The sequence below is a fragment of the Echinops telfairi genome, unplaced genomic scaffold (genome assembly GCF_000313985.2).
Source record: "Echinops telfairi isolate 266 unplaced genomic scaffold, ASM31398v2 ScPeMD7_443;HRSCAF=831, whole genome shotgun sequence".
NCBI lineage: Eukaryota > Metazoa > Chordata > Mammalia > Afrosoricida > Tenrecidae > Echinops > Echinops telfairi.
The window spans coordinates 79243282-79265971 of NW_022104341.1; the positions used below are offsets into that span (position 1 = coordinate 79243282).

Below are 22690 nucleotides of genomic sequence, written 5' to 3' on the forward strand. Positions count from 1 at the left end.
AGCTACAGCTCAGACCTATGCCTTGAACATGTCAGAATTGATAGTCATTCTAATGCCACCCACTTACCCACCTCTCTCTCTTTCTGTCACTCTGTCTCATTCTTTCTCTTCACACATACATCGGTGCAAGTGAGCGCGCGTGGACATCTCCCTCCACCCTACCCCCCTTCCACTCCCTGCACCACCCCCCACATGCTAGTTGAGGGTAACTTTATTTGGAGCATGCTACTTTCTAGCAGCGTCTTGGCATAGAAAGAGTCAAGTGTGATTTGGTAGGAGAGAAACCTTTGCTGTGTTCGGATGACCAAAGGCCTTGCTATTGCTCATGCCTAAACCATTGGATTATTTCATAAGCATAAAGAGGACAAAAACAGGCTATGCTTGTGAAAACTGAACCTGGGGGTTCCTGCCCTGTTCAGTGGGAAGGGCAATTTTCATTTTTGACCAGGAAGGGATTGTTAACAAAGATCAACCCTTTGTTCCAAGGATAATTTCTCAACATCCCATATCTTGCTTAAGTCATCCTTTTGTTTTGTTTCTCAATTGTGTCTTCATTCACCTTATGATTAAGGAAATAAAATGAATCGTGACATGTTGATAGCCCCAACTATAATGTTCCATTTAACAAGTGCCTATAATGTGCCAGCCACTGTGCAGTGAGTTGTGTGAATTGTTGATCTCATGTGTGCATCGTTTGTGACAGTGGAGGGGCTTGAGGATGGGAGAGGCTGAGACCATCCTCTCCCCACCTCACACTGTCCCGGGGAGAGCTGAGTTCCCATGTCAGTCCTTCTGATAACAGAGTCCCCTGTATCACCAGCAGGGGCTCCATTCTAAATACCATGTGGGGATATTTGGTGTTTTGACTATGTTATGGAATAGTTAAGGAGCCCTGATGGAGTAGTCGTTAGGTGTTGGGCTGCGATCTACATGGTCAGCAGTTTGAAACCACCGGCACTCCATGGAAGGAGGACTGGCCTTTCCATTCCCAGAAAGAGTTACAGTCTTAGAAACCCACTGCAGGGTCACCATGAGTCAGCATTAACTCCATGGCAGTGAGTTTGTTTTTTTCTTTTGGTTATGGAATAGTGCATTCACAAACCTCTGTCTCGGTTTGTCTAACAAATTGCAAGAAAAGAAACCTGGCCTGCAGGAAATAGGTTTAACATATATCCACATACCCCAAAACCAACCCCACTGCCATTGAGTTGATTCTGACTCCTAGTCACCCACTGGAACAGAGTCGAACGGCCCCTTTGGATCTCCGTTAAGTCTGGGCGGGCGCAGGAATGGCTGGTAGATGTGTCCTGCCTCTTCCTCAGGTTCACACTTCGAGTGTGGCCCTTCAGTTCTCTGAGTTTAACTTTCCAACTCTCTAAGAGAGCCAGCCCAGTAGGCCACCAAGACCCCTTACACTCTGGCATTCCGTAATTGATACGGATAAAAAGGCAGTTCCTATTACTTAGTATTCTTCCCGAAGCTGCCTTTGCATCCCAGCTTAGGCCATCTTGGGGTAAGAGCCATCATCCTTTCATGCCTGGTGCTACCTGAGCTGGCAGACACCCACTAGGCTTTCCTGGCTTGATAGAATCTCTCTTGTTGAGCAATGTGCCAAAGAAGGTAGAACAGATCACAATCTCAGTGCCATTCCTGTTCTCTGAGTCTAGAATTCCATAAAAGGACACTCTTTAAGATGTACTTAGAGACAGCCTTAAGCAAATCCGTTGGATGCTATTTCCACCCATTTGTGGGGCTGTGCCTTTAGAAAGCCCCATTGATGGTGGTTGTTTGCTCTGCACTGCCGCTGTTAGGAGCCCTGCATGCAGGAGGGGAGTAGGCCTGAGCTTTATTTGCTTTTCCCTTTTAACTGGTCTGGTCTACTGTAGCTTTTGAGGTCATGGGCATTTTGAGCATTTTGACTCAAAATGAACCTTGTTTTCTTGATATGCATTTTAGAAGACAAATCTGACCTTGAAAACAGTGTGATGCAGAAGAAAATTAAAATCCCCAAACTTTCTCTCAATCACGAAGAAGATGGGGAAATTAAAGACTATGGGGAAGAAGATTCACAGCTCAGACACATCAAGGTAACAAAATCTTTTCTTTTTTTGGAAGTATTGGGATCATTTTCTTATTTCTCATAACTCAAGAATTCCAGTTTGGCCTCCTCTCCCCACATAAATGTCCCCTGGTATCAAAAGCCTGGGGTTTTTTGTTTGTTTTTTCTGGATGAGATAGTCCTGGGCCAGCTAGTATGTACTTGCCTTCTGGCCAGCTTTCTAGGGAGCCTCGACCCAGGCTGTTCCACGGAGTACCGACTGCCCCATTAGCACAGTCTGTGCAGTGATTGTCATCACTGCTGGGGCTTGGGGTTATGCGCTGCTCTCTGGCTCACAGTGCTGGAGAGGTCACTGCTGGATTCCAGGAACATTAAGCAGCTGTTCTTGCACAGCAGTTTAGAACCTGTCACTATCAGATTGCCCCAAATAGCTAAGGGCAGATGCTTTGGGAAATGAGCTGGTTCGGGTTCACAGAAGAAGGACCTTGGGTTGGGAGAAGGTCTTGCATAAGGTTACATTTGCATTCTTATGGATACTTATGAGTATACACCCATGGCTCTCCCCTCCAGTCTTCACTTTGTTTGCCTCCTGAACCTGGTGCTCAGCAAACCAGGTGCTTATTTTCTTTGCAGTGGGTACCTTATAGGCGAAGCAAGGGAAGAGGAGAAAGACAGTGTCTTTTGCATTGCTCAGGGACTGATTTGAGACAGGCCAAAGGCAATTGTGAGGTGTGGTCCAAAAGATGTAGCTGCATTCAGTTCAGGGATCCTCCTTATGAACCTTGCTTCCTGGTACTCTTGTTAGAGACCTTGCCCTGTGCTTGTTTCTGGAGCCACGGAGATGAGACAGATGAGGTCCCAGCCCTCAGGTGTGTGTGTGGGGTGGTGGTGGGTCGGAGGTAGGGTTCCTCATAGTGATGAATAAAGACTTGTAAAGTGATCATTATAATTTTAGCCTATAAGGTCATTTAGACAGAAAACAAAAAGACAGCTGCCATTAAGTTGCCCCCAACTCATGGTGACCCTACAAGGGTCAAAAGAGAGCTGCGCTCAGTGGTTAACTTTTTGGAAATAGAGCACCATGTCTTTCTTCCCAGATACCTCTAAATAGACGCCAATCACCAACCATCCAGATACCAGCTGAGCAGGCTAGGAGCACCTTTTTCCGGGGCTGAAACGACATTGAGTTTGGTTGTGTAATGCACATCTTAAAGTCACTAAAAAGGACTTTCCTCTGCAAGCTCCAGAACCTTAATGAGTGAAGGCAGGACACAGTTCGGTTGTCTAGAACCTTATTTCCTTAATTTTCTGCACCTCCCAGAAGTGCCCTCAAGTGGGACAGACCCTAACCCTCCTTGTCCTGGGTGAGGAATTAAATTGGTTCTATAACGTCCACAGCCCCCTGAACCAGAGTTTTCTCAGGCAGCTGAACCCTCAACCCCCAGCTAGTCCTATATAATTCTCTTCTATGAACTGTCCTCTCAGTATACACCGCTTGCTGAACTTGACCAGAGTCCAAGCCTAGACTGGCAGATGAGGGGGAAAGGAGCCTTGTGCTGGATGTTGGGCTCCAGGTTCTGGCTCTTGCTTTGTCCGTAGCTCACTGAGCTTAGTCCTTCACTACTCTGAGCCCTTGTTTCTTTATTTGTCAAATGAGGGCATTAAACAAGAAGAACTGCTCATATAGTCTTTGACCTTCTCGCTTGAGTTTGCCACTTTTGAGCCCCAGCCATTTGCCAGCCCTCAATAGAGACACAGAGAAAGTAAGATGTGACCCTTGCCCTCGATTAGAGTAGATTGGAGTTTGTAACATCCTTCCTAACTATAAACGCATTCTTGAGGAAATGGTTCTTTAGAGAAGTACTTTTTTTCTTCCTTGTGTTTGAAGGGATTTGACTGGGAACTCCCTTGGGAACAGCTTGGGCTGCCCAGACTTCTCCCTGATTCTGCACAAAAACACACTGACCAGCCTGGCTGAGCAAGGCATTGACCAGGCAAGGTGGGCAGGGACGCTGAAGAGGATGGCCCAGTATCACTTACATCCCGGAGGCTGCGGGGTGCAGTGCCAAAAGTGGCAGCCCATTGGGGGACTCTGGGGTTGCAGCATGCTGGGGGACTTTGGGCAAGCCCTTTCCCCACCCTGGGCCTCCACATGCAACCCCGTTTCTAAAGTGAAGGGCTTTGACTACGTGTACACACTGGTTTCTCCAAGCACTGATGTTCTGTGGTTCTGTGATTCTAGGATTGTCTGGGGAAATATTGAGCCGCAGCCCAAGGAAATCCCAGCTGCCCTTGCCTGAACTGATTCTCGTTGTCCTACACAGAGGCCTGAGGGGCGGAAGCCAAGTGAGGGGCCGCACAAGAGCATCGAGGCAGTGGTGGCCCGGCTGGAGAAGCAGAACGGCCTGAGCCTGGGCCACAGCACGTGTCTCGAAGAAGTCTTCGTGGAGACCTCCCCGGGCACGGACGACATGGACAGTCTGGAGGAGGCCGTCGTGCCCCGGGCCCTGTACGAGGAGCTGCTGCGCAGCTACCAGCAGCAGCAGGAGGAGATGCGGCACCTCCAGCAGGAGCTGGAGCGGACTCGGAGGCAGCTGGTCCAGCAGGCCAAGAAGCTCAAGGAGTACGGGGCACTTGTGTCCGAAATGAAAGAGCTCCGAGACCTCAATCGGCGGCTCCAAGACGTGCTGCTCCTACGGCTTGGCAGCGGTGAGTGCCCCAGCAGGCCACCTACCACCCCACCCAGCTGAGAGGCTCTGTGCTGCTCCTCTTCCAGGAGGGCAAGGGGACAGGCAGGCCCAGGTCCCCGAGGCTAGAGAAGAAGAGAAACTTGGCTCCGCATCTGCAGAGTCACCCCGAGGAGGAGTCGCCCCCTTCCACAGTGCCCCTGGTAGGAAGCCTCAGGTGTTCGGCAGCTTTGCTCTGTAGAACAGAGTGGTACATGAGGCTTGGAGGGCAGGAGCTGACCAAGTGTTTATCACTGGTCTTAGGACATCCTTCAGCAAGAGAGATGGCCCCAAGGATGATAGGGAACCCCTCTGCAAAGAGATTTGAGGATCGTAAAGAACACGAGACACGACCCTTAAAAACGATATTACTGGACATCAGTAAGTGATCAGTGCCACAGGAAAGATGCCAGTCAGAGGACATGAAAAGTCAAAGGAGGGAGAGGTTATGTAGCTGTGGGCATAAGGGAAGACTTGAGGATGGAGCTGGACCTTGAGCCGTAGGTGGTGTTTCGAAGCCCAGGAGAAGGCAGGGGTCAGCCGTAGCAGAGCACAGGAAAACACCTGGAGCATACTAAGCAGGGCTGTTTCAAATGTAGTTGGGGGCAATGGCTGAAGGCCTTGAGAACTCTACTAGGCAGAAGTGTCAGCTCTTTTTGACGGGAACAGGAAGCACTGAAAGCCTTTAAGCAGGGAATCGGAGGACCTTAGGAAGGTTCCTATAAAGATAGCCACAGAACACCTTAAGTTTGCTATAGAAGAACGTCCTAGGCGCTCCCGTTGCACGTGCTTTTAACAAACCATGTATTCATATTTTAAAGTGTGTTAGAAACAGAGCCAGTGGCAGCCTAGCAGTAGGCAGAAGTGACTGCTTACCAGAGAGGAAAAGACAGAAGCATTCTCTGAGCATAAGGCTTGAGAATTCGGAGCCTTCGCTGTCAGTCAGTATGGAGAACAGCAGCACACCACGGTGCTCCGTAGCTCCCAAACGCCAATGATTAGTCACCCTCAGTCTGTGTGCCTTGCTTTAAACTGGGAGCAGCCTGGCCTAGGAACACCAGTTCTAGCCCTCAAGTTGAAGTCCGACACGATTTTTCTTTGAAGAAGGAAAGCCTCTGTTACCTAGATAACATTTTCCATATAATGGCTCATTCCACAGCAGTGGTACAGTCTCTCCTTACTTAGATTTGTGAGTGCCTTGTACTACTTACAGGAGCCCTGGCGGTGATGTAGTTACGTGTTGGGCTGCCACCCGAATGCTCAACAGTTCAAAGGAGAGCTCCAAGGGAGAAAGACTGGGTTTTCTACTTCCGTAAACAATTACATTCTCAGAAACTCACAGGGGGGGCACTATGAGTCAGCGTTGACTTGATAGCAGTGAGTTTCGTTTTATTTTTTTACTGCTTGAAGTCTGTCTCCAGCTGGTGTCTCAATAGATTCTCAGGTGGCATGAGGAACCAGTTGAGGTCTTCCAGTGCCCTGGGCACAGAGAAGGACAGTGGCGTTGAAGTACTCAAAGTCGTTTGGAGAAGCAAAGCTCAATCTCTAGGCATAGATCAGTGATTTTTCACGCCCCAGCGTTGCCTTGGCCTCGGCCCCTCTCCAAATCATAGCCTAGCGCTATGCTCACAGCAGCACGAAAGGTCACGTGTAGTTTGCAACTTTAAAATGGATTCATAAAAACAGTCTCGAAGAGAAACCCTAAATGTAAAAATGTTGTGAAAGCCGTGTTGGTTTTGGCATCAGGGACAGGCAGAAATCTGGAATTTACGGAGAGAAGAAAAATGTTTCATGTTCTTCACAGGAATGATTTCTATTTTCATTACAGTCTGCATTGTATGCCCTGTAGGGAGGGAGGGCTTACCTGAACTCCCGGGAAATTGCCTGTTTCCCATGGTTATGAGCTGAGTTTAAACCGCGGGGGCAGTAAGATAAACCGCATTTGGCATCAGCATACACTCCTTCTAGTATCTGGACCAACTTGGCCTCAGCCATACTTTCAGTGTCTGAATCTTTTCAGATTCTCCCAATCCATCTTTCTAGGACCCGGAGGCGGCTCTTTCCTGGTGTAAGTCACAGTTGGATTGACTGAGCATAAATCAGTTCGAGGCACAAATACATATGAAGTCCTACCATCTGTACACAAATAGTATAAGGTCTCTACCCTTGAGAGGTGCTCTTTTCATGAAGAATGTATGCTTTAGAGTAAAGGCCTGAGTTCGAATCCCAATGTCCCCATTTCCCAGCTCTGTGACCTTAAAAATATCCACCACCACTCTTCTTTTCTTCCTTCCTTCCTTCCTTTCCTCTTCCAAAATTGGTGACAAGCATTTTGCCAAATCATAAGTAGTTTAATCTACTTGTCATACAGCTTTTGACTCTGCCCATGAGGTGCTCACCGTTGGATGAGGAAGGCACGCAGGACAACAGTCAATGTTAGCATCACACATCAATGTGACCACGGGGATAACACGCAGTGGGCTGCGGAGCAGCGAGAAGGGACTCCTTCTCACTCCACCTAAAGGGAATGACATATAAACTGAGGCCTGAAAGATGAAATTTCATCCAGGCAGAAGTGAGCAGGTAGGAAAAATAGGGAGAAATTTGGTAGAGAACACCTCTCTATGTCCTGATGTTCTCATCTTTACGATGGGGTGATAGTATCCAATTCACAGTCGCGTGGGATACAACATAAGGGCTGGCATGCTGGTGCTTAGTTACTGTTAACTTCTTTTCTACACCATTAAGTCCACCAGCTAAGACAAAATCTGTTCTGGCTTTTAACTCTGGTTCCCACACCCATATAATTGACAGTGACCTTGGTAGGTTCATTAACTTCTGCCTTTCGAGGTCTTCAATTTATAAAAGATCTAAAGTGCTATACAGGTTTGTTCATTTATGCATTAAGTCCGTTAACCCTGAATGGATGCTTTCTGAGCCTAGGAACTTAGCGAGATACAAGGAATAATGAGACTTTGGGGAGAGGGGTTAAACATACAAGCATGTAATTAAAATGCCATGTAATGGGAGTTGGGAAGAGACTAGTATTAGAAGCCGAAACTCTCTTGAATCTGAAAGACATCTGACTGATCTTTCACCACCACCAAGAAACCTGGAACAAAGCAGAGAACAGCCAGAAAGTGACCTTGCAAGAACTGGCAAACTGATTGTGAGCTTCATGGGCCCGCTAAGAAACACTCCTCACCTGGGCTTGATATGGCCCAGCCTGTGCCACCCATCCTTTGCCCCCTGGTCCAGGCTTGGCTATTGCTCTTGGAAGCCTGTCCTGAGCATTTTTCACCTGCCCTCCTCACGTAGGGGCCTAGCACGGTAAAATTTAGGGGCTAGGTTATTCACAGTACAGGCAAACCCGGAGACCAGAATGGCCAACAGATCAGAAGATGCCCCGTGTTAAAAGGGAAACATGCCCTGGAAGACCAAGAAGCACGGCTGATGCCCCCAGGCAGTGAAGAGTCTAGGTGGCCAAACAGAGAACCAGAGCCAGGCTTCTGGATTCTGGTGGAGACCTTGGAGTGAGGAGCCTGCCCCCTAGCAGCCAGGAGTTGTAATGGTGTGTGCTGCAGAGAGCCAGGCAAGAGGGAGGGACAGCAGCAGGTGCTTACCGGAAGGTGTTTCACAGCCTCCTCTGGATGATGGCTGATTTCTCCATGTGTGCATTTATTCATTCCTCTTGTCATTCACTCAACAAATAATACCTGGACAGATTTAGCAGGAGTGATTCTACAGAACAGAGAGCCGTGGGGCTGTGAAATAAATGAGAGAGGGCATATGCCAATGCCTTTGTGTCCCTGACGATACAAAAGCCCAGGATCTGTTCCGGGCCTTCTGTCAGAGGTCTGTGCCTCTTTCTGGTCCTATCCCCTGCTTGGAGTTCTTCAGCCCTTGGCTTTCATCCTAACTAGTATGGGGAGGACTTTCTCCCCAGAAAGGACACGTCTTCTCTTTATAGGACAGAACTTGCCTTTTCTATGATCTTAGCACAGGAAATAGCCCTTCCTGATGACCGTCCATATGACCAGCATGCTCTGCGTTCAATACATGCCTGGCCTTTTGCCCTTTCCTTCCTTTCCTGTCCTGCTCCCACAAAGAAGTAAATGCCGAGGATGCAAAAACGCATGAAACCATTCTGATTTATAAGGTACAGATTTATGTATGTGTATATTCATTGATTCTTTGATTTTTTAAAAACAAACATTTATTGAGAATGTGTTTTGCTCCAGGCACCATGGTAAGTGTTCAACTCACTCCCATCCAGTTGATGCTGACTCAGTGGCAACACTAGTGAACAGAGAAGAACTGCCCCTGTGGTTTCTGAGGATATCATCTTTTGGGGGAACAGAGGCCTCCTCATTCTCCTTTGGAATGACTCATGGGTTTGAACTGCTGACCCTGCGGTTGGCAGCCCAACATATAGCCAACTATGCTCTTGGGACTCTAGATGTTTAGTTCTAAGAATACAGAAAAGGACAAGACAGAGTACCTTCCTTTAAACAACCACAAGCCAGTGTTTGAGAGCAGTGAGTTTTACACTGAAGGCTGGCAGCTTCCCGAGAGTTTCAATGGGATAAGGAAGACAGTAGCGGGGTGAGTTTCATTGTATGGGCAAAGGTCGGTCACAGTTTCTCCTCAGCTGCATGAGATATTTTCTTAAGAGTTTTGCACCAGGATGCACCTTGAAGATACCTGTGACTGATTCCAACCCAGCAGCTCTGTCAGACAGGGAAGCACTGCCCCATAGAGTTTCCAACGCTGCACACCTGTATGGAAGCAGACTACTTCATCTTCTATGGCATGGCTGGCCAGTTTGAACTGCATCACTTTGCTCTAGCAGCCAAGCACTTCATCACTGGGCCACTCCCAAACAGGCAATTCCGACTCCTACCAACCTTTAGGATGGAGCAGAATTGCCCCCACCAGCTTTACGGAAGCACTGGCACACTTTTCTCCTGAGGGGCGGCTGGTGGGTTCAAACCACTAACCTTTCAGGTACCAGCTGAGAACTTAAGCACTGCACCACCAACCCAGATCCCCAAACCTGTTGCTAGGGAGTCGCTCCTGACTCCTGGTGACTCTGTTGGACCGAGTAGAAATTCCCCATAGGGTTTCCAAGGCGTAGGCCTTTCTGGAAGCCGGCTGCTACCTCATTGTTTTCCCTTGGTGAGTCCCAACTACTGATCTTTCGGTTAGCAGCCACACACTTAAACAGTGCACCACCAGGGTACCTCATTACTACATAGATCATCTCATCCTATTTGATGGCATCCAGATAATAGAAGCACCAGTAAGGCTCTGATGAACTCCTGGACTATAAAGAGGAGCAGACTTAGACCTGGACTTCAAGATGCACACAGAGTCTAGCGAGAAGCACAGAATACAAGCGACTCCAGGCTGAACAACATGAGTGCTCTGATGGCCAGGGTTAGCCATTTGATGGGCTGCGATTTTTGTGCATGCCTTTCTTATTGGGGAGTGTAGGCAGAAATGGTGAATTCTGACCAGAAGAGGTATAGATGATAAGAATAATAGCAGTAATTCGCATGCAGCTAGGACTTTACAGGATTCAAAGTACCTTGACATTTTTATCTCATTAGACTATTCAAATAGCCTTATTTTGAGGTCAAGTAAGGATGATTATCTCCGTTTTCGAGGAGAGAAGGCAAAAAGAGGAGCTAATGTCCCCGTTGGCCAGATCACAAGCTGGTTGAAGTTTTCAAAGAAGGAGAAAGCTATTGTGGACTGTGTATCTGCCTTGGCTCATTCAAGCAGGATTTCTAACACCTCCGTACCCCTCTGGGCTCATGCTTGTGTTCTGTCCAAGGTCTGTTAAAATACCAGCTTTGATCTTTAAAATCCTTTGCGGTCTGTGAGCTGCATTCTTGAAGCCAAGGTCTCTGAGGGTACCTTCGAAAAGGCAGCTGATAACAACCAAATGCCGCCTGTTGGCTTTTCCCTGCAGAGGCGGCAAGACTTTAGTGACAGACACGACTTACGTCTGAATCGCAGCTCTCTAACGCATCATGTGTGGGCCTTCCAGCCAGCTCTAACCCTTCTCAACTTGCGTTTTCTCTTCTGTACGGTGCACACCTTAGTGCCCATGCCCAGAGGCTGCAGAGCCAGGTTGGTGATTAAGTGTCTGCATAGATTCTGAGGTCACACATACATGGCCTTGAACTCTGTCTCTTCTCCTGCCTAACTGTGTCATCCTAAGCAAATGATTTAAGCTCCTGGGCTTTAGGTTCCTGACCTGCAAGACATATCTAATGATGGCACCTACCACTACAGTTCTTACAAGAATGAAATGAGCAAATAAATGCATGTAAAATCCTTTACCCAGGGGCTGCCACAGGGTAAGGCTCAGTAGATCCTACAATAGCGATGGCAGAATTGTTTGAAGGCATACATGAGATAATGTGTGTACAGTACTTGATACAACATGCGTTAGTCTGGGTAGGCTAGAGAAACAAATTCATATGTATGTAAGAGAGAGAGTTTTATATCAAAGAGTAATTGAATATTGTGAAAACATCCCAGCCCAGTCCAGATCAAGTCCATAAATCCAATATTAGCCCATATGTCCGATACCAATCTATAAATTCCTCTTCAGACTTACACAGCAAATGTAATGATGCTGAATACAGGAAGATCACAGGCCAGTGGGTGGAACGTCTTGTGGATCCAGTGGTGTTGTAAGCATCTCAGTGCTGGCAGGGGGCTCCACATGGCTCCTTCAGGTCCAGGGCTCTAGCTAGCTCCATGTGTCTTGTTCGCAAGAATGTCTTACAGGAAATGAGCATGTGTCCTGCCTCCAATGAGCTATTTATCTCTTTAGTGCCTCCAAATGAGGTCATCAAGCTGCAACCTGATTGACAGGCTAGACTCTACCCCTCCATAATTATGTCTCAAATTGACAACATATTATGTAACTACCACACCTAAATTATTCCTGGTCCCATAGCAGAACATCATTGCGGTTGTTGGTGATGTGTCAATCTATGGGCAACTCCTACTGACTCTTGACGATTACCACTTTCCCGTGTAAGTCCTCAGAAATCCTGCTTGAGCAGTTCCTTTTACTACTATGTGTAGACTTGATTTCAAACTGACTAGTCTGTTGTTTGTAGAATCCCCTCCTCCCCCCTCCCACCCCCACCTTCCCAGGCAGAGTTCCACTTTTCCCTCTCCATCCTTCTGCTACCCCTCTGACACTCTCAGACATCACAGGCAGCCGCCACTCAGTGCCCTCTTTTCTATCTCTTTAGTTGCTCAGTTCAGTTTCACCAGTGAGCAGGGGTGCTCATGCAGCTTGGCTTGTGCGAAAGGGCTAAGAGGAAAGGTGAGAGAAAGGCATTCTGCCCAGTCGAGTTTTCATGCCCTTGTGTGAGAAGTGAAGCCCAGGAGGGCAACAATCTGCCTACCACCTCAGTGTAAGTGGTACCGCTCAAAACCACTGTGCCCCCGGCTGCTTACTTTTGATGGCAAGCAAAGTCGTGAGAACGAGAATTGTTTATCTTAAAATTATTGGGCCCCTTCTACTCTGGAGAATGTTTTATATCATTGATTGAATGAGAAACAGTCATAGTTGATTGATTCTGATGATTCAGGGAACTGCTTCTAGAGTAGTTGGACAATCTAGGACCTTCTTTCTCTTTTCCCGTGGGGTCCATCTTTCTATGAGCAATAGGGATGGGGACGAAGGGACAACTCCAGGGACCCAGTGAGCTGGGCCAACTGTTTAGGTAGACAGCAGTTGCTGGAACATCCCCAGTGTGAGAATAGGAGCATGCTTCTTCCCCGTCAGAATAGGGTATTGCCTACTTCTTGTTGGCTGTGGTCTAGTCATGTGACAGGCTTGTTTTCATCCGGATTTCCTTCCAGGAAGTAGAAAAGAGTTTGAGCACCTATTCTGATTTAGATACTAACCCTAAAAACCAAACTTATTACCACTGAGTCGATTCCAAATCATAGGAACCTTATAAGACAGAGTAGAGCTGCTCCATTGAGTTTTCCAGACTCCAAGTCTTTTCACAGGATCAAATGGCCTCACCGTTTTCTCCTGTAGTGGGTTTAAACCTGCAACCTACTCTACCAGCTATGGGCTAAGTGATTTTCATAATTAAACCACCTGCGCAGTAGAAAATATCATTGGTTGAGGAAACAGATTAACTAATTTGCCTGAGTCCACACAGGTAGTAAACGGTGGAACCAGGACTCAGACCGAGTCCTGTCTGAATTTCTCCTTGTCACTGAGTCCCTGGTGGCCCTGCGTCCTGTCTTCACCAATAGATCTGCTCTGTGCACGCAGGAAGTTCTGGGGCTGCCGGAGCGTGAGCTGCTGGCGTCATGCACACAATCCAAAGCCCACCGTCTCTTCACCATTTTGATCTTAACAGCCTGTCTAGTTTCAAGATTCCAGCCAAAATGTCTAGAGTTCTCATAGAAATGCTCTCTTTTGAAAGAACCAAATCTAGCCTCTTGCCCCATTTGAGGCACAGAGAGGGGAAAGGCCATGCCTACACCTCATGGGATCTGAGCAAATGGTATTGTGATCAGCTCTAAGTAGTGAACAGTCTAAGTCACTGTATTGTTGCGCAGGTATAGATGGGAGGTTAGGAGCCCTGGTGACATAGTAGGCTGCTGAAATACAGTGTCAGCAGTTCAAAACCACCGACCACTCTGCAGAAGGAAGATGAGGCTTTCTTTGCCCATATCTCTGGACCGGCTCAGGAATCCACAGGAGCAGTTCCTTCAGGGGCGCTCTGAGTCGGAAGCCATTGAATGGCAGTCACAGAGACCCAGCAGGCTTTCCAGGGTTCGCTAGGGTCTAGGGCTGCTCTTCCGCCAGTTTCTGCTATACCAAGGAGGCTTGTGAGCTCTGCTGGGAGATCATTCTTAGGGTCCCAGGAACTTAGTCCTATAACGAGCCTAGTTCAGCCTCCTTCACTGGATAGGAAACCTCTGTAACCTTCCGCACAGGGATCACTTAACTTCGTGATACATACCCAAGATGCAGGAACCACACTCCCTGCCTTTCACTGTAGTCTGCACTGTTATGGGACAGCTCTGTGTATAAGGCAATACATTTGTGTAAGAAGCATTGGATTCTCGCTCTGTTCCAGGGCCCATGCTGGGAACAGGTTAATCAAATAGTCAAGACCCTGTTGCTGTCGTAAAGAGGCCACAGTCTCATCAACCCCTTTGGGAATGCAGTGTGAGCTTGGATGTTATCATGGGGCTTCTGGACATTGGGAGAGACGAGAGAGGATGCTTAATATGAACGGGCAGGGATGCTCCAAGTAACTGGTGACCATGTTAAATTAAGGAACAGTTTGCCTTTTTCCAACTCGAGAAAGTGAATCGAATCTCAGGCAACCCGAGAGCCTGACAAATATTTGGAGTTGTGAGAGAGGCTGGCATATTCATGGAACCACAAGTGCTTCCTAGCTGGAGTGAGCCATGGACGGGGAGACAAAGTCACAGGGGTAGGCGAGAGCGGCTGGAATGGCCCATGTGCTCTGGCAGGTGTTTCATGGGACTGGCCTGGAATACAGCTCCCAGCTCCCCAGTTCTGCAGTTGCCCTTTGCTCCACACCAGGCAAAGCACTCAGCAACTGTTCAGCAAAGATGGATTGTGTATGGCCCGTGCTCTGGAAGGGCTCCTGGCTTGAGGATGGTCAAAGAAGGCCAACGTCAGGGATCGCTTTGGTGGGAAGATGTCAGTCACATGATCAAACTTCACTCCCTGAAACCCTTGCCTTCAGGTGCTCATTGGGTCCCATAGCAGCCCTTCAGGTATCTGAGGGCAGATCGGCCTCATTCCCCCAACTTATTCCACCTAGATGTCCCTTCCCCCCCAACTCAGCTGATTCTGGTCCAGAACCAGAGGTCCGTTTACATGCAACCCACAGATATGTTGGGTCTTTCATGGTGATGTGCCAGGGCAGACTCCTTTTGTTTTGCATATCCCCACTCTTTGTTTGAGACTTGGACGTAGACAGCTAGGCAAGAGGGAGTTGCGTCAAAGCCACATCTAAAGAACTGTGGACTGTTCGAATATCCTAGGGATGAGATGGATCCTACGAAACCACCTCCCCAAAGAGACATGATTATAGAGCTCCTCCCCGACTCCCCCTGGGAAGGTCAGAAATGAACTGAAGGTCCTACAGAGTAAACACGAGGTGGGAAGCCTGTGAAAGGAACTTCCCTGAAGAGGTGCAGGAGCGTGTAAAAGCAGGTCTGTACAGGCTGACCACCCTGAAATTGAGCACTTGCCACCTGGGTTGACATTTGACACACTACCGCTCGAAGCCTCTACAAATATGAAAAGATGCATTTTGTGGAACTGCCATGAGGATTAAATTCTTTATTCAACACTTGTTTAATAAGTTTATCGTGTGCCAAAGACACTTTGCTGGCTGCTGGGGATATCCCAGTGAACAATATTATAGGCTAGCTGGTCTCTGTCCCCTGGAAGTTTATCTGTCAGTAAAGGAGAAGGACATTGAACAACTAATCACCTGACAGGACAGTAAGACGTGCTAGGTATAAAATAGATAATTTTCAGGTACGATGCTTGTGTTCATTTACTGAGGCTGCCAGAGCAGAGTCATGACTTCAAACAGCAGAAACTTGTCTTGCGGTTTGGAGGACAGAAGTCCTAAATCAGAGGTCAGCAAATCTGTGCTCTCTTTGAAGGTTCTAGAGGAAATCCTTCCGTAGCTCGTTTAGCTTTGGGTGGTTTCTGGGATCCTTTGGCTTGTGACTGCAACACCTCAGAATTGTCCTCTGCCTCCACACGACACTCTTTCCCGTGTCTCTTCTCTGATAAACGACAGCAGTCACATTGGACTCAGTTCTGCTCTGTGCCACAGGGTCACTGTGAGTCAGCATCGACTCAATGGCAGTGCGTTTAGTTTTGGTTTATTCCACTATAATCTCATGTTAAATAATTACATTAGCAGCCACCCTATTTCCAAATAAGGTCATGTTCGCAAGGGATGGTAATTTGGACTTTGTTGTATCTTTTCAGGGACACAATTCAACACACAACAGTGTTTAACAAAGAGGGCAGTCAGCAAGTGTCAATCACCTTTCTTTGTAAGAAGTGAATGTGCCATTTGAAATGGGCATCTATAATTCCTCATTTAAAGAAAATATTCTGAACCTAAGTCAAAGACTGGGCACCTTGGCTAGCCTCCGTTACCTCTCCATTGGTGGGTTCCTCCCCTTGGGGACAGGGCCTCTCTCAGGTTCTTCCCAGCCTTGTTGCTGGGTCAATGGTCTGACCCCCTGAGGAATAGTCCCATGTAGAAACAGCCCCCTTGAGCTAGGATTGCTCTTCCTACCTCTGTCCACTGAAGCCTGTTCCCCTCGTGCTCACAGAAAGGCCTTCGGAAATGGAGGAGAAAGGGAAAGGCTCACTTTGATCAGATTCCCCTGACTGACAGCTGCTGCCCCCACTCCCCTTCCTCTGACCTTCCTCACCCTCTGGTCTCCAATCGTCACTCTTCTCTGAAGCCTGCTCTGGTCAGGGTCACTTAGCCAGCACTGCTCGCTCTTCTCCCAAATCTGTGTGGATTATCAGGCTGCTCATTTTCTGGGCGGCCATTGAGTCTGTTATGTGCTGGCTGCCATCACCGTATGAAGATAACGTCCCTGACCCAGCTCCTCAGGCCCAGTAAATCCCTGACCACCCCCGGAAGCCCGAGCAGAGACGTTTGTGACAGGTCTTCAGAAGCTTTAGCCTCCCCCAGGTGAAGCACCCTCTTCTTCACTTCTATTCAAATACCCTTGACCTAACCCACACCAGATAGATGGGTAGTCACGATCTACTGTCTTTCTTTCAACCACTGGACTGGGAATCACGCAAGGCAACAAGCCTGCCCAGGGGCTGGCACTCAGTATATGCTTAGTAGATTGTCACTGAAGGAGTAAATCAAAAGACTGATCCATTCTTGCCCTCACTGGGAGCTTTAGGTGGCTACGGAGCAGAAGTGTAACTTCAGCAAAAGGTGAGCGTGTCTAATGCCTTCTGCAGAGGATGCAGATACCCCAGGGTCATCACCCCCTGTCTTCCCAAGGCTCTTGTTTACTTTGCTTCTTCCTCACTCTTATGCAACCATGCATGTGGTCTTTCTCAAGGAAATGGACACACTTATATTCCACCCAACATAGTGTGCCTTTGTGCCACAGCATGTGTTCTGGATGTGTAAGAATTTTCATGGATTCACTTTGTATTTATGAAGGAGATTGTGTTAGTCTGGATTGACTAGAGAAACAAATTCATAAACATTCATAATGTATATAAGAAAGAGTGTCATATCAGAGAGCAATTGTACATTAAGAAAACATCCCAGCTCAGTCCAGATCAAGTCCATAAGTCCCACATGAGCCCCTATGTCTGATACCAATCTTTAAATTCCTCTTCAGACTCACAAAACACATGCAATGACGCCAAATGCAGGAAAATCACAGGCCAGTGGGTGGAAAGTCTTGTGGATCCAGTGGCGGTAGAAGCATCTCAGTGCTAGTTTGGCTCCTCCAGCTCCCAGGGCTCTGGCTGCATCTGTGTAACTCCATCAGGCTCATGGTCAGTAATGTCTTGCAGGGAGGGAGCATGTGTCCCACCTCCAGCAAGCTATTTATCTCCTTAGCACCTCCAAATGAGGTCATCAAGCTGGGACCTGATTGACAGGCTAAACTCCACCTCTTCACTCTGAAGTCTCAAATTGACAACAGATTATATAACTACCACAGAGATAAAACTGTGCCTGTAACAGAAATGTCCAGTTCACTCACTGAAGTAAATAGAAGAATTTTGTCCATATTTTTAAAATCTAAAATCATTAGCCTTCAATTCGAGCAGCAATGAATGAGTGTCCAGGAATAAATATTGAATGATATTTCTTAAAGCCTTAAAACTTTTTAAGAAAGGTTTTCAGAAAGAACAGAGTTTTGTGTAAGGTCAAAGAATTACGTATATGTATATAGAGAATTATGTAGGTTTGCTTATTCATGGAGCAACAGATCATTGAATGAGCCCCTCCCTCATTGCCACCAACACTCCTGACTCTTTGGGGCCCCGTGGGACAGGGTGGAACTGCCCCCGTGGGTTTCCAAGAGTGTGGCTCTTCACAGGAGAAGATCTCCCAGGGAGAGACTGGTGGTTTCTAAGCGCTGACCTTGCCACGTAACCACTGTGCCACCAGGGCTCATTCTCTATAGAAGGGGCCCAATCCATAAAGTGGAAGATGTCAGATCCACTGACATCTAGCCTTCGTGGCTCTTAGTGACCCTCTAAGACAGAGTAGAAGGGCTCCCCTGAGTTTCCGAGGCTGTACATCTTGATAGAAGCAAACTGCCTCACCTTTCTCCCTCAGAGCTGCTGTTGAGTTCAAACCAACAACCTGGTGGATAGCAGCCCAATGCTTAGGCATCTGCACCACCAAGCCTCCCATGGAAGGGACCCCTGGGGATGAAAGAAGCAGAATGAATAACAAAACCAGGATTTGTAACAGCTCCCCCATCATGGCTAGACCAATAGGCAACAATCAGATTAGAGCTCTTGTAATGCAATCAAAAAACACTTGCCATGCTAAATTCTAAACTTCTCTAGCAGGGTGCTGCCCTGGTTAAGTGCTCACTGGGCTGCTAATGGAAAGATGGTCCCTTCGAACCCACCTATCCCCATGCAGGAGAGAGATGTGGCAGTATGCTTTTATGAAGACTGGCAGCTGCAGAATCCCGCGGGTTGCTATCAATCCGAATGGACAGGAGGCCAGTGCGTTCGCTTCAGGTTTTCTCCAGCATCATGGGATGCCTGGTCTCTGGGCCCCTGGACCTCTTGTGGGGCCTACACCTTGGCGTTCAGTCAGGGATTGTATGATGAAAGGCTCATGAGTGATCAAATGAAAAGCAAATACTTCTTTGGACACTGAAGGAAAATAAGGTTCCTTTACTAGCTGGGAGGTTTCTCTCCATAGAAAGTATATTTTCCCCAAAATAAACCTGAAGTGTCAGTCCCAGAATGCAAGTGGATCAAAGGCTTTTTTCTTTTTCTTAATCTTTCCACAAAGTGAAAAAAAGTTCCTTTGTTGCCTAAAATATCTGCGCCAGAGCGTGCCAGGCTGTCTCTTAGCGCAAGTGCTTATTATTGTGGCTAATTTGGTCACATGTGTTTGAGGCAGAACAATGCCTCAGAAATTTTTTAAAGCAAAACAGCAATCCGAAGCGTTTGTTGTAATGAGATGTAAATTGCCAACATCAGTAGTGGAGCCGACTAGAATTTGCAATGAAGCTTTTTTTTTTTTTGTAAGTTTTTTTTTATTTTCCCCCTTAAATTAAAAGCACTAGAGGACCTCCCTCCCCTCCCCAGCGAAGCCGCATGCTTCTCTGTTCCTTTTCTTTCCCATTCTCTCATGCTAAACACCATGCTTTATTCATTCCTCCATTCATCCTGCCTGCCGACACAGCGCTGAGCGCGACTAGCAGTGGCTTCTGGCAATCCCCAGGTTGTGGGTGGGAAACCTGAGGAGCAGAGGTCAGGTGACATCTCAAGGTCACAGCTGGGATGCACATCAAGGTCCCCAAAGAACCTCTTCCTAGATGTTCCTTCGGCTGCGTTTCTGCATGTTGGGGGGTGGCTGCCCTCCCTAAGACTGAGGCTGAGGCAGTCTGTGGGAGACTGTCACACGGTGAGTAGTGTCCCCAGCACACAGCAGTCATGCTCAAGTGTGTCGGGAAATATGGTTCCTCCAGCCCGGTACAATAGCCACAGTCACTTGAGAAAGCTTTGTCATGTCAGCCTCTGAGAAGACAGAGTGCCCGAGTGTCTGTGAGGTGCAGTACCAAGTACCTGCTCAGGGCCAGGCCTGTGCCGGACACTAGGGTCAGAGAGGACGAAGCCGGAAGCTGGGCTCTCAGAAGCCACACTTAGGAAGATGCTAATGGAAGCAAGGGAGTGAGTGTCGTGAAGGCATGCGGGAGGGGGACATTGAGGAGGGTGCCAGCGTTTACCGAACACCCACTCTGCCAGATTCTGCAATAGTCGTGCCATATGTGCCGTGAGCACATTGAATCTAGTCTTGCCAAGTTGACGACGCCCCTCCTTCTCTCAGGTGCAGCAATAAGGTCAGCAAGGTCAAGTTAGTATTCATGTGCAAATCGTCTGTTGAAGATAGAATTTGAACCAGGTACTGTGCCATGTCCCGGAGTCTGCCACAGAAGAAGACGTGGTCCCTGGCCCTCCTCAGGCCTTCTAGTCTAGTGGGGCAGACAGACAGAACCCAGTGAAGTATGTCCCCCCAGTATGGCACACTGGGGGCTGGAGAGTTCAGAGCCCCAACACAGGGCAGAGCTCGAGCACCTGAATGTGGGTGGGAGGTGGAAAAGGCGTCGGAGGGGACCCTGCTTGCTGGAGATCACAACTCACCTAAACAGTAAGTGACAAACTCAGCACTTACAGTGATTTACCTTCATGCGAGGGGATTGGGCAGCCTTCCTGGAGAAGGTGGCATTTGGAAACCCAACTCTGAGGGCCTGGTGAAGTGGGGACCACCATGGGAGAAGGATGCTCTGGACAGAGTGGATGGCAAGCAAAGACCCATGCCATCCAGGCTGTGCCGACTCACAGTGACCCTAAAGGGCAGGGTAGAACCCCCTTTCTGAGTTTCCAAGATGGGAACTCTTTACAGGAGCCTAAAGCCCCGCCTTTCTCCCAAAAGGCAGCTGGTGATTTTGAACTGTCCACCCAGCGTCTCACCACAACGCCTTCAGGGCTACTAAGCAAAGACTAGGGGGCAGGAAAGAATGGCAGGTGTGCAGAGAGGATTAAAACAGAATGACTAGCATTGAATCAATCCTGACTCGTCAGGGCCCTAAGGGACGGAGTAGAACCAGCCCCCGAGTTTCTGAGGCGGTACATCCTCCAGCGTGCCGATCCATGCAGTCCACTGCACACCTTGCAATTAAGGGTCAGCGCAGAACCTACTACTCCGAGTGCTCCACGGTGGAGAGGACCCAGCAGGTTCATTAGACTGGGACGGAGTCCCGCTAAGAGGAGGGAATCAGCAGGAGGTGGAGTCAGAGAAGTGCCTCGCTTAGCCCCCATCCCTCCTTCCATATGCCCCTCTGTAGACAGTGTGGAAGCAGAATCTCAGATTACAGCCATCTGAATCGTCCGTTCTGGAGAGCTGCTTCCAACATCTACTTCACTCAGCTTCATAGACGTCTTGAAAGGTGGTAGAGTTTGAGAGAGCAGCCTCTCACCCACCTCGATCCCATCCCTAAACAACCGAGTCAGCAGCAGAGCTTCACTGCAGACACTGCCCCAGTCCACTGAGGGCCCCCCCTGCTCTCCACGGCCCTCCCTCTTCATTCATTCTTTTGTGAAGAAGTTGCTGAGAGCCTGCAATGTTACCAGCCATTGTTCTCAACTCTGTAAAGGATTACAGAGGAAGTTAAACATGGCCTTTGCCTTGAAGAGCTTCATGGTCTAATGATGAAAACGGACCAGAGGTAGATGATGAAGATGACGCTTTGCCAGAAGCTACCAATGCAGAGTAAGACTTCTCCCTGCTGTGAGCAAGGCCAAGCCTCAGGAAGGAGACAGCTGAAGCCCCTCCTGAAATCTGACCATGGGGGTTGAGCAGCAAGCCAGATGGCATTGACCTTGGAGAGAACAGCGCATTCAAAGGCACAGAAACCTGGGCCTGAGTTTTGTGTGGCGAGAGCACAGGCGCATAGCAGAGAGAGCAGGGGTGGGCTGCCGAGATAGAGAGGAGGCAGGTGGTCTGGGACTTTAGGGAGGTTGGGAATGGGACTTCATTTAGAGTATAAGAGAGAGCGTCCGCGAGGTAGGGCACTCTTCTTTGAAAGCTCGCTTTGGGCGACCCTTTGGGAGACGGGTGGGAGTGAATCCGACTGAAGTCTTAGCTGGACTGGATTCATTTTCTCCTAATTTTGATTTCATTTTTAAGTATAGATTTAACTGGAAGGTGTGGCTGTGACGAGCTATCTTTCCACCTTTTTCTTAGTTATTTTTTTGAATTTAATTAATTTATTTTTTACTTAAAAGGTTTTGTTAGGTAGCTAGATTTAGGGACAGAGGGGTTGTCCCACCCATACCTGCAAAGGCCCCAGTGGAAGCGGTTGGAAAGAAAACAGGCAATCAGTCCCCAAACTGAGCATGCACAGACACAACCCCCCCCACCCCACCCCCCATAGACCCAGATAAAACCAATACCTTGGACACACCCACCTTAGGGACATCACACAGGAGGAGGGCCTAACTCAGCCAAAGGAGACAACCAATACCAGCAGCCACACATCCCCAGCCAGAGGTTTGAAATATCCTGGCTGTGGGAAGGCCTCGCTCTCTACCCTGCTCTTCGTCAGAGACAGGGGGAGGGGAAGGGTCTCCCTCCTCTGTGGGCACACATGCACCTAATCAGGGCCCATAGCCTCTTGGTCCACATGCTTTTAGCCTCCAGGGTTCTTGGGCTTCTGGCTTCCCGGGATACCCCACCACCAAGTTCCACATGTGTGGGTGCTCTTTTCCATGTGGTGGTTCGTGCCCAGTTGTAGACCCCAGCAAAGCTTCCACACAGCTTTGCACACTTCCTAGAAATAGCGGGTACCCTTTTGGGACTGTAACCCCTGGAACTTGTCCTGTCCTTCATAATAAAAAGAGCACACAACCTGCTTCACGTGAATCCTTTCAGCGTGGGAAGCAAAGAAGGAGGCCAAGCCACTCCAGAAACCTAACAGTTTTATGGAGCTATCATTAGCTTAACAATTCACTCGTTAAATCCTATCAGAAAAGGTTGTTCAATCATCACATGGAGAACCTGTTCTTCCTTTTTGCATCCCTTGGTGTTGACTCCCATTT

At 48.3% G+C, this 22690-nt stretch overlaps 2 protein-coding genes across 3 annotated transcripts in view; both read left to right on the plus strand.

Moving 5' to 3' along the window:
• AGBL4 (AGBL carboxypeptidase 4) overlaps positions 1 to 22690 on the plus strand; it is a 1691367-nt gene that overhangs the window by 1328068 nt on the left and 340609 nt on the right. The window lies entirely within an intron of this gene.
• Positions 1 to 22690, plus strand: part of BEND5 (BEN domain containing 5) — a 57590-nt gene that overhangs the window by 14874 nt on the left and 20026 nt on the right. Inside the window, exons 2-3 of one of the 2 annotated variants that reach the window (XM_004699445.4) lie at positions 1957 to 2087; positions 4384 to 4768. In XM_004699445.4, coding sequence (XP_004699502.1) covers positions 1957 to 2087; positions 4384 to 4768 — 516 coding nt within the window. Of the gene's footprint in view, positions 1 to 1956; positions 2088 to 4301; positions 4769 to 22690 lie in introns of those variants that run through there. The other variant, XM_013003865.2, reaches the window with a different exon arrangement.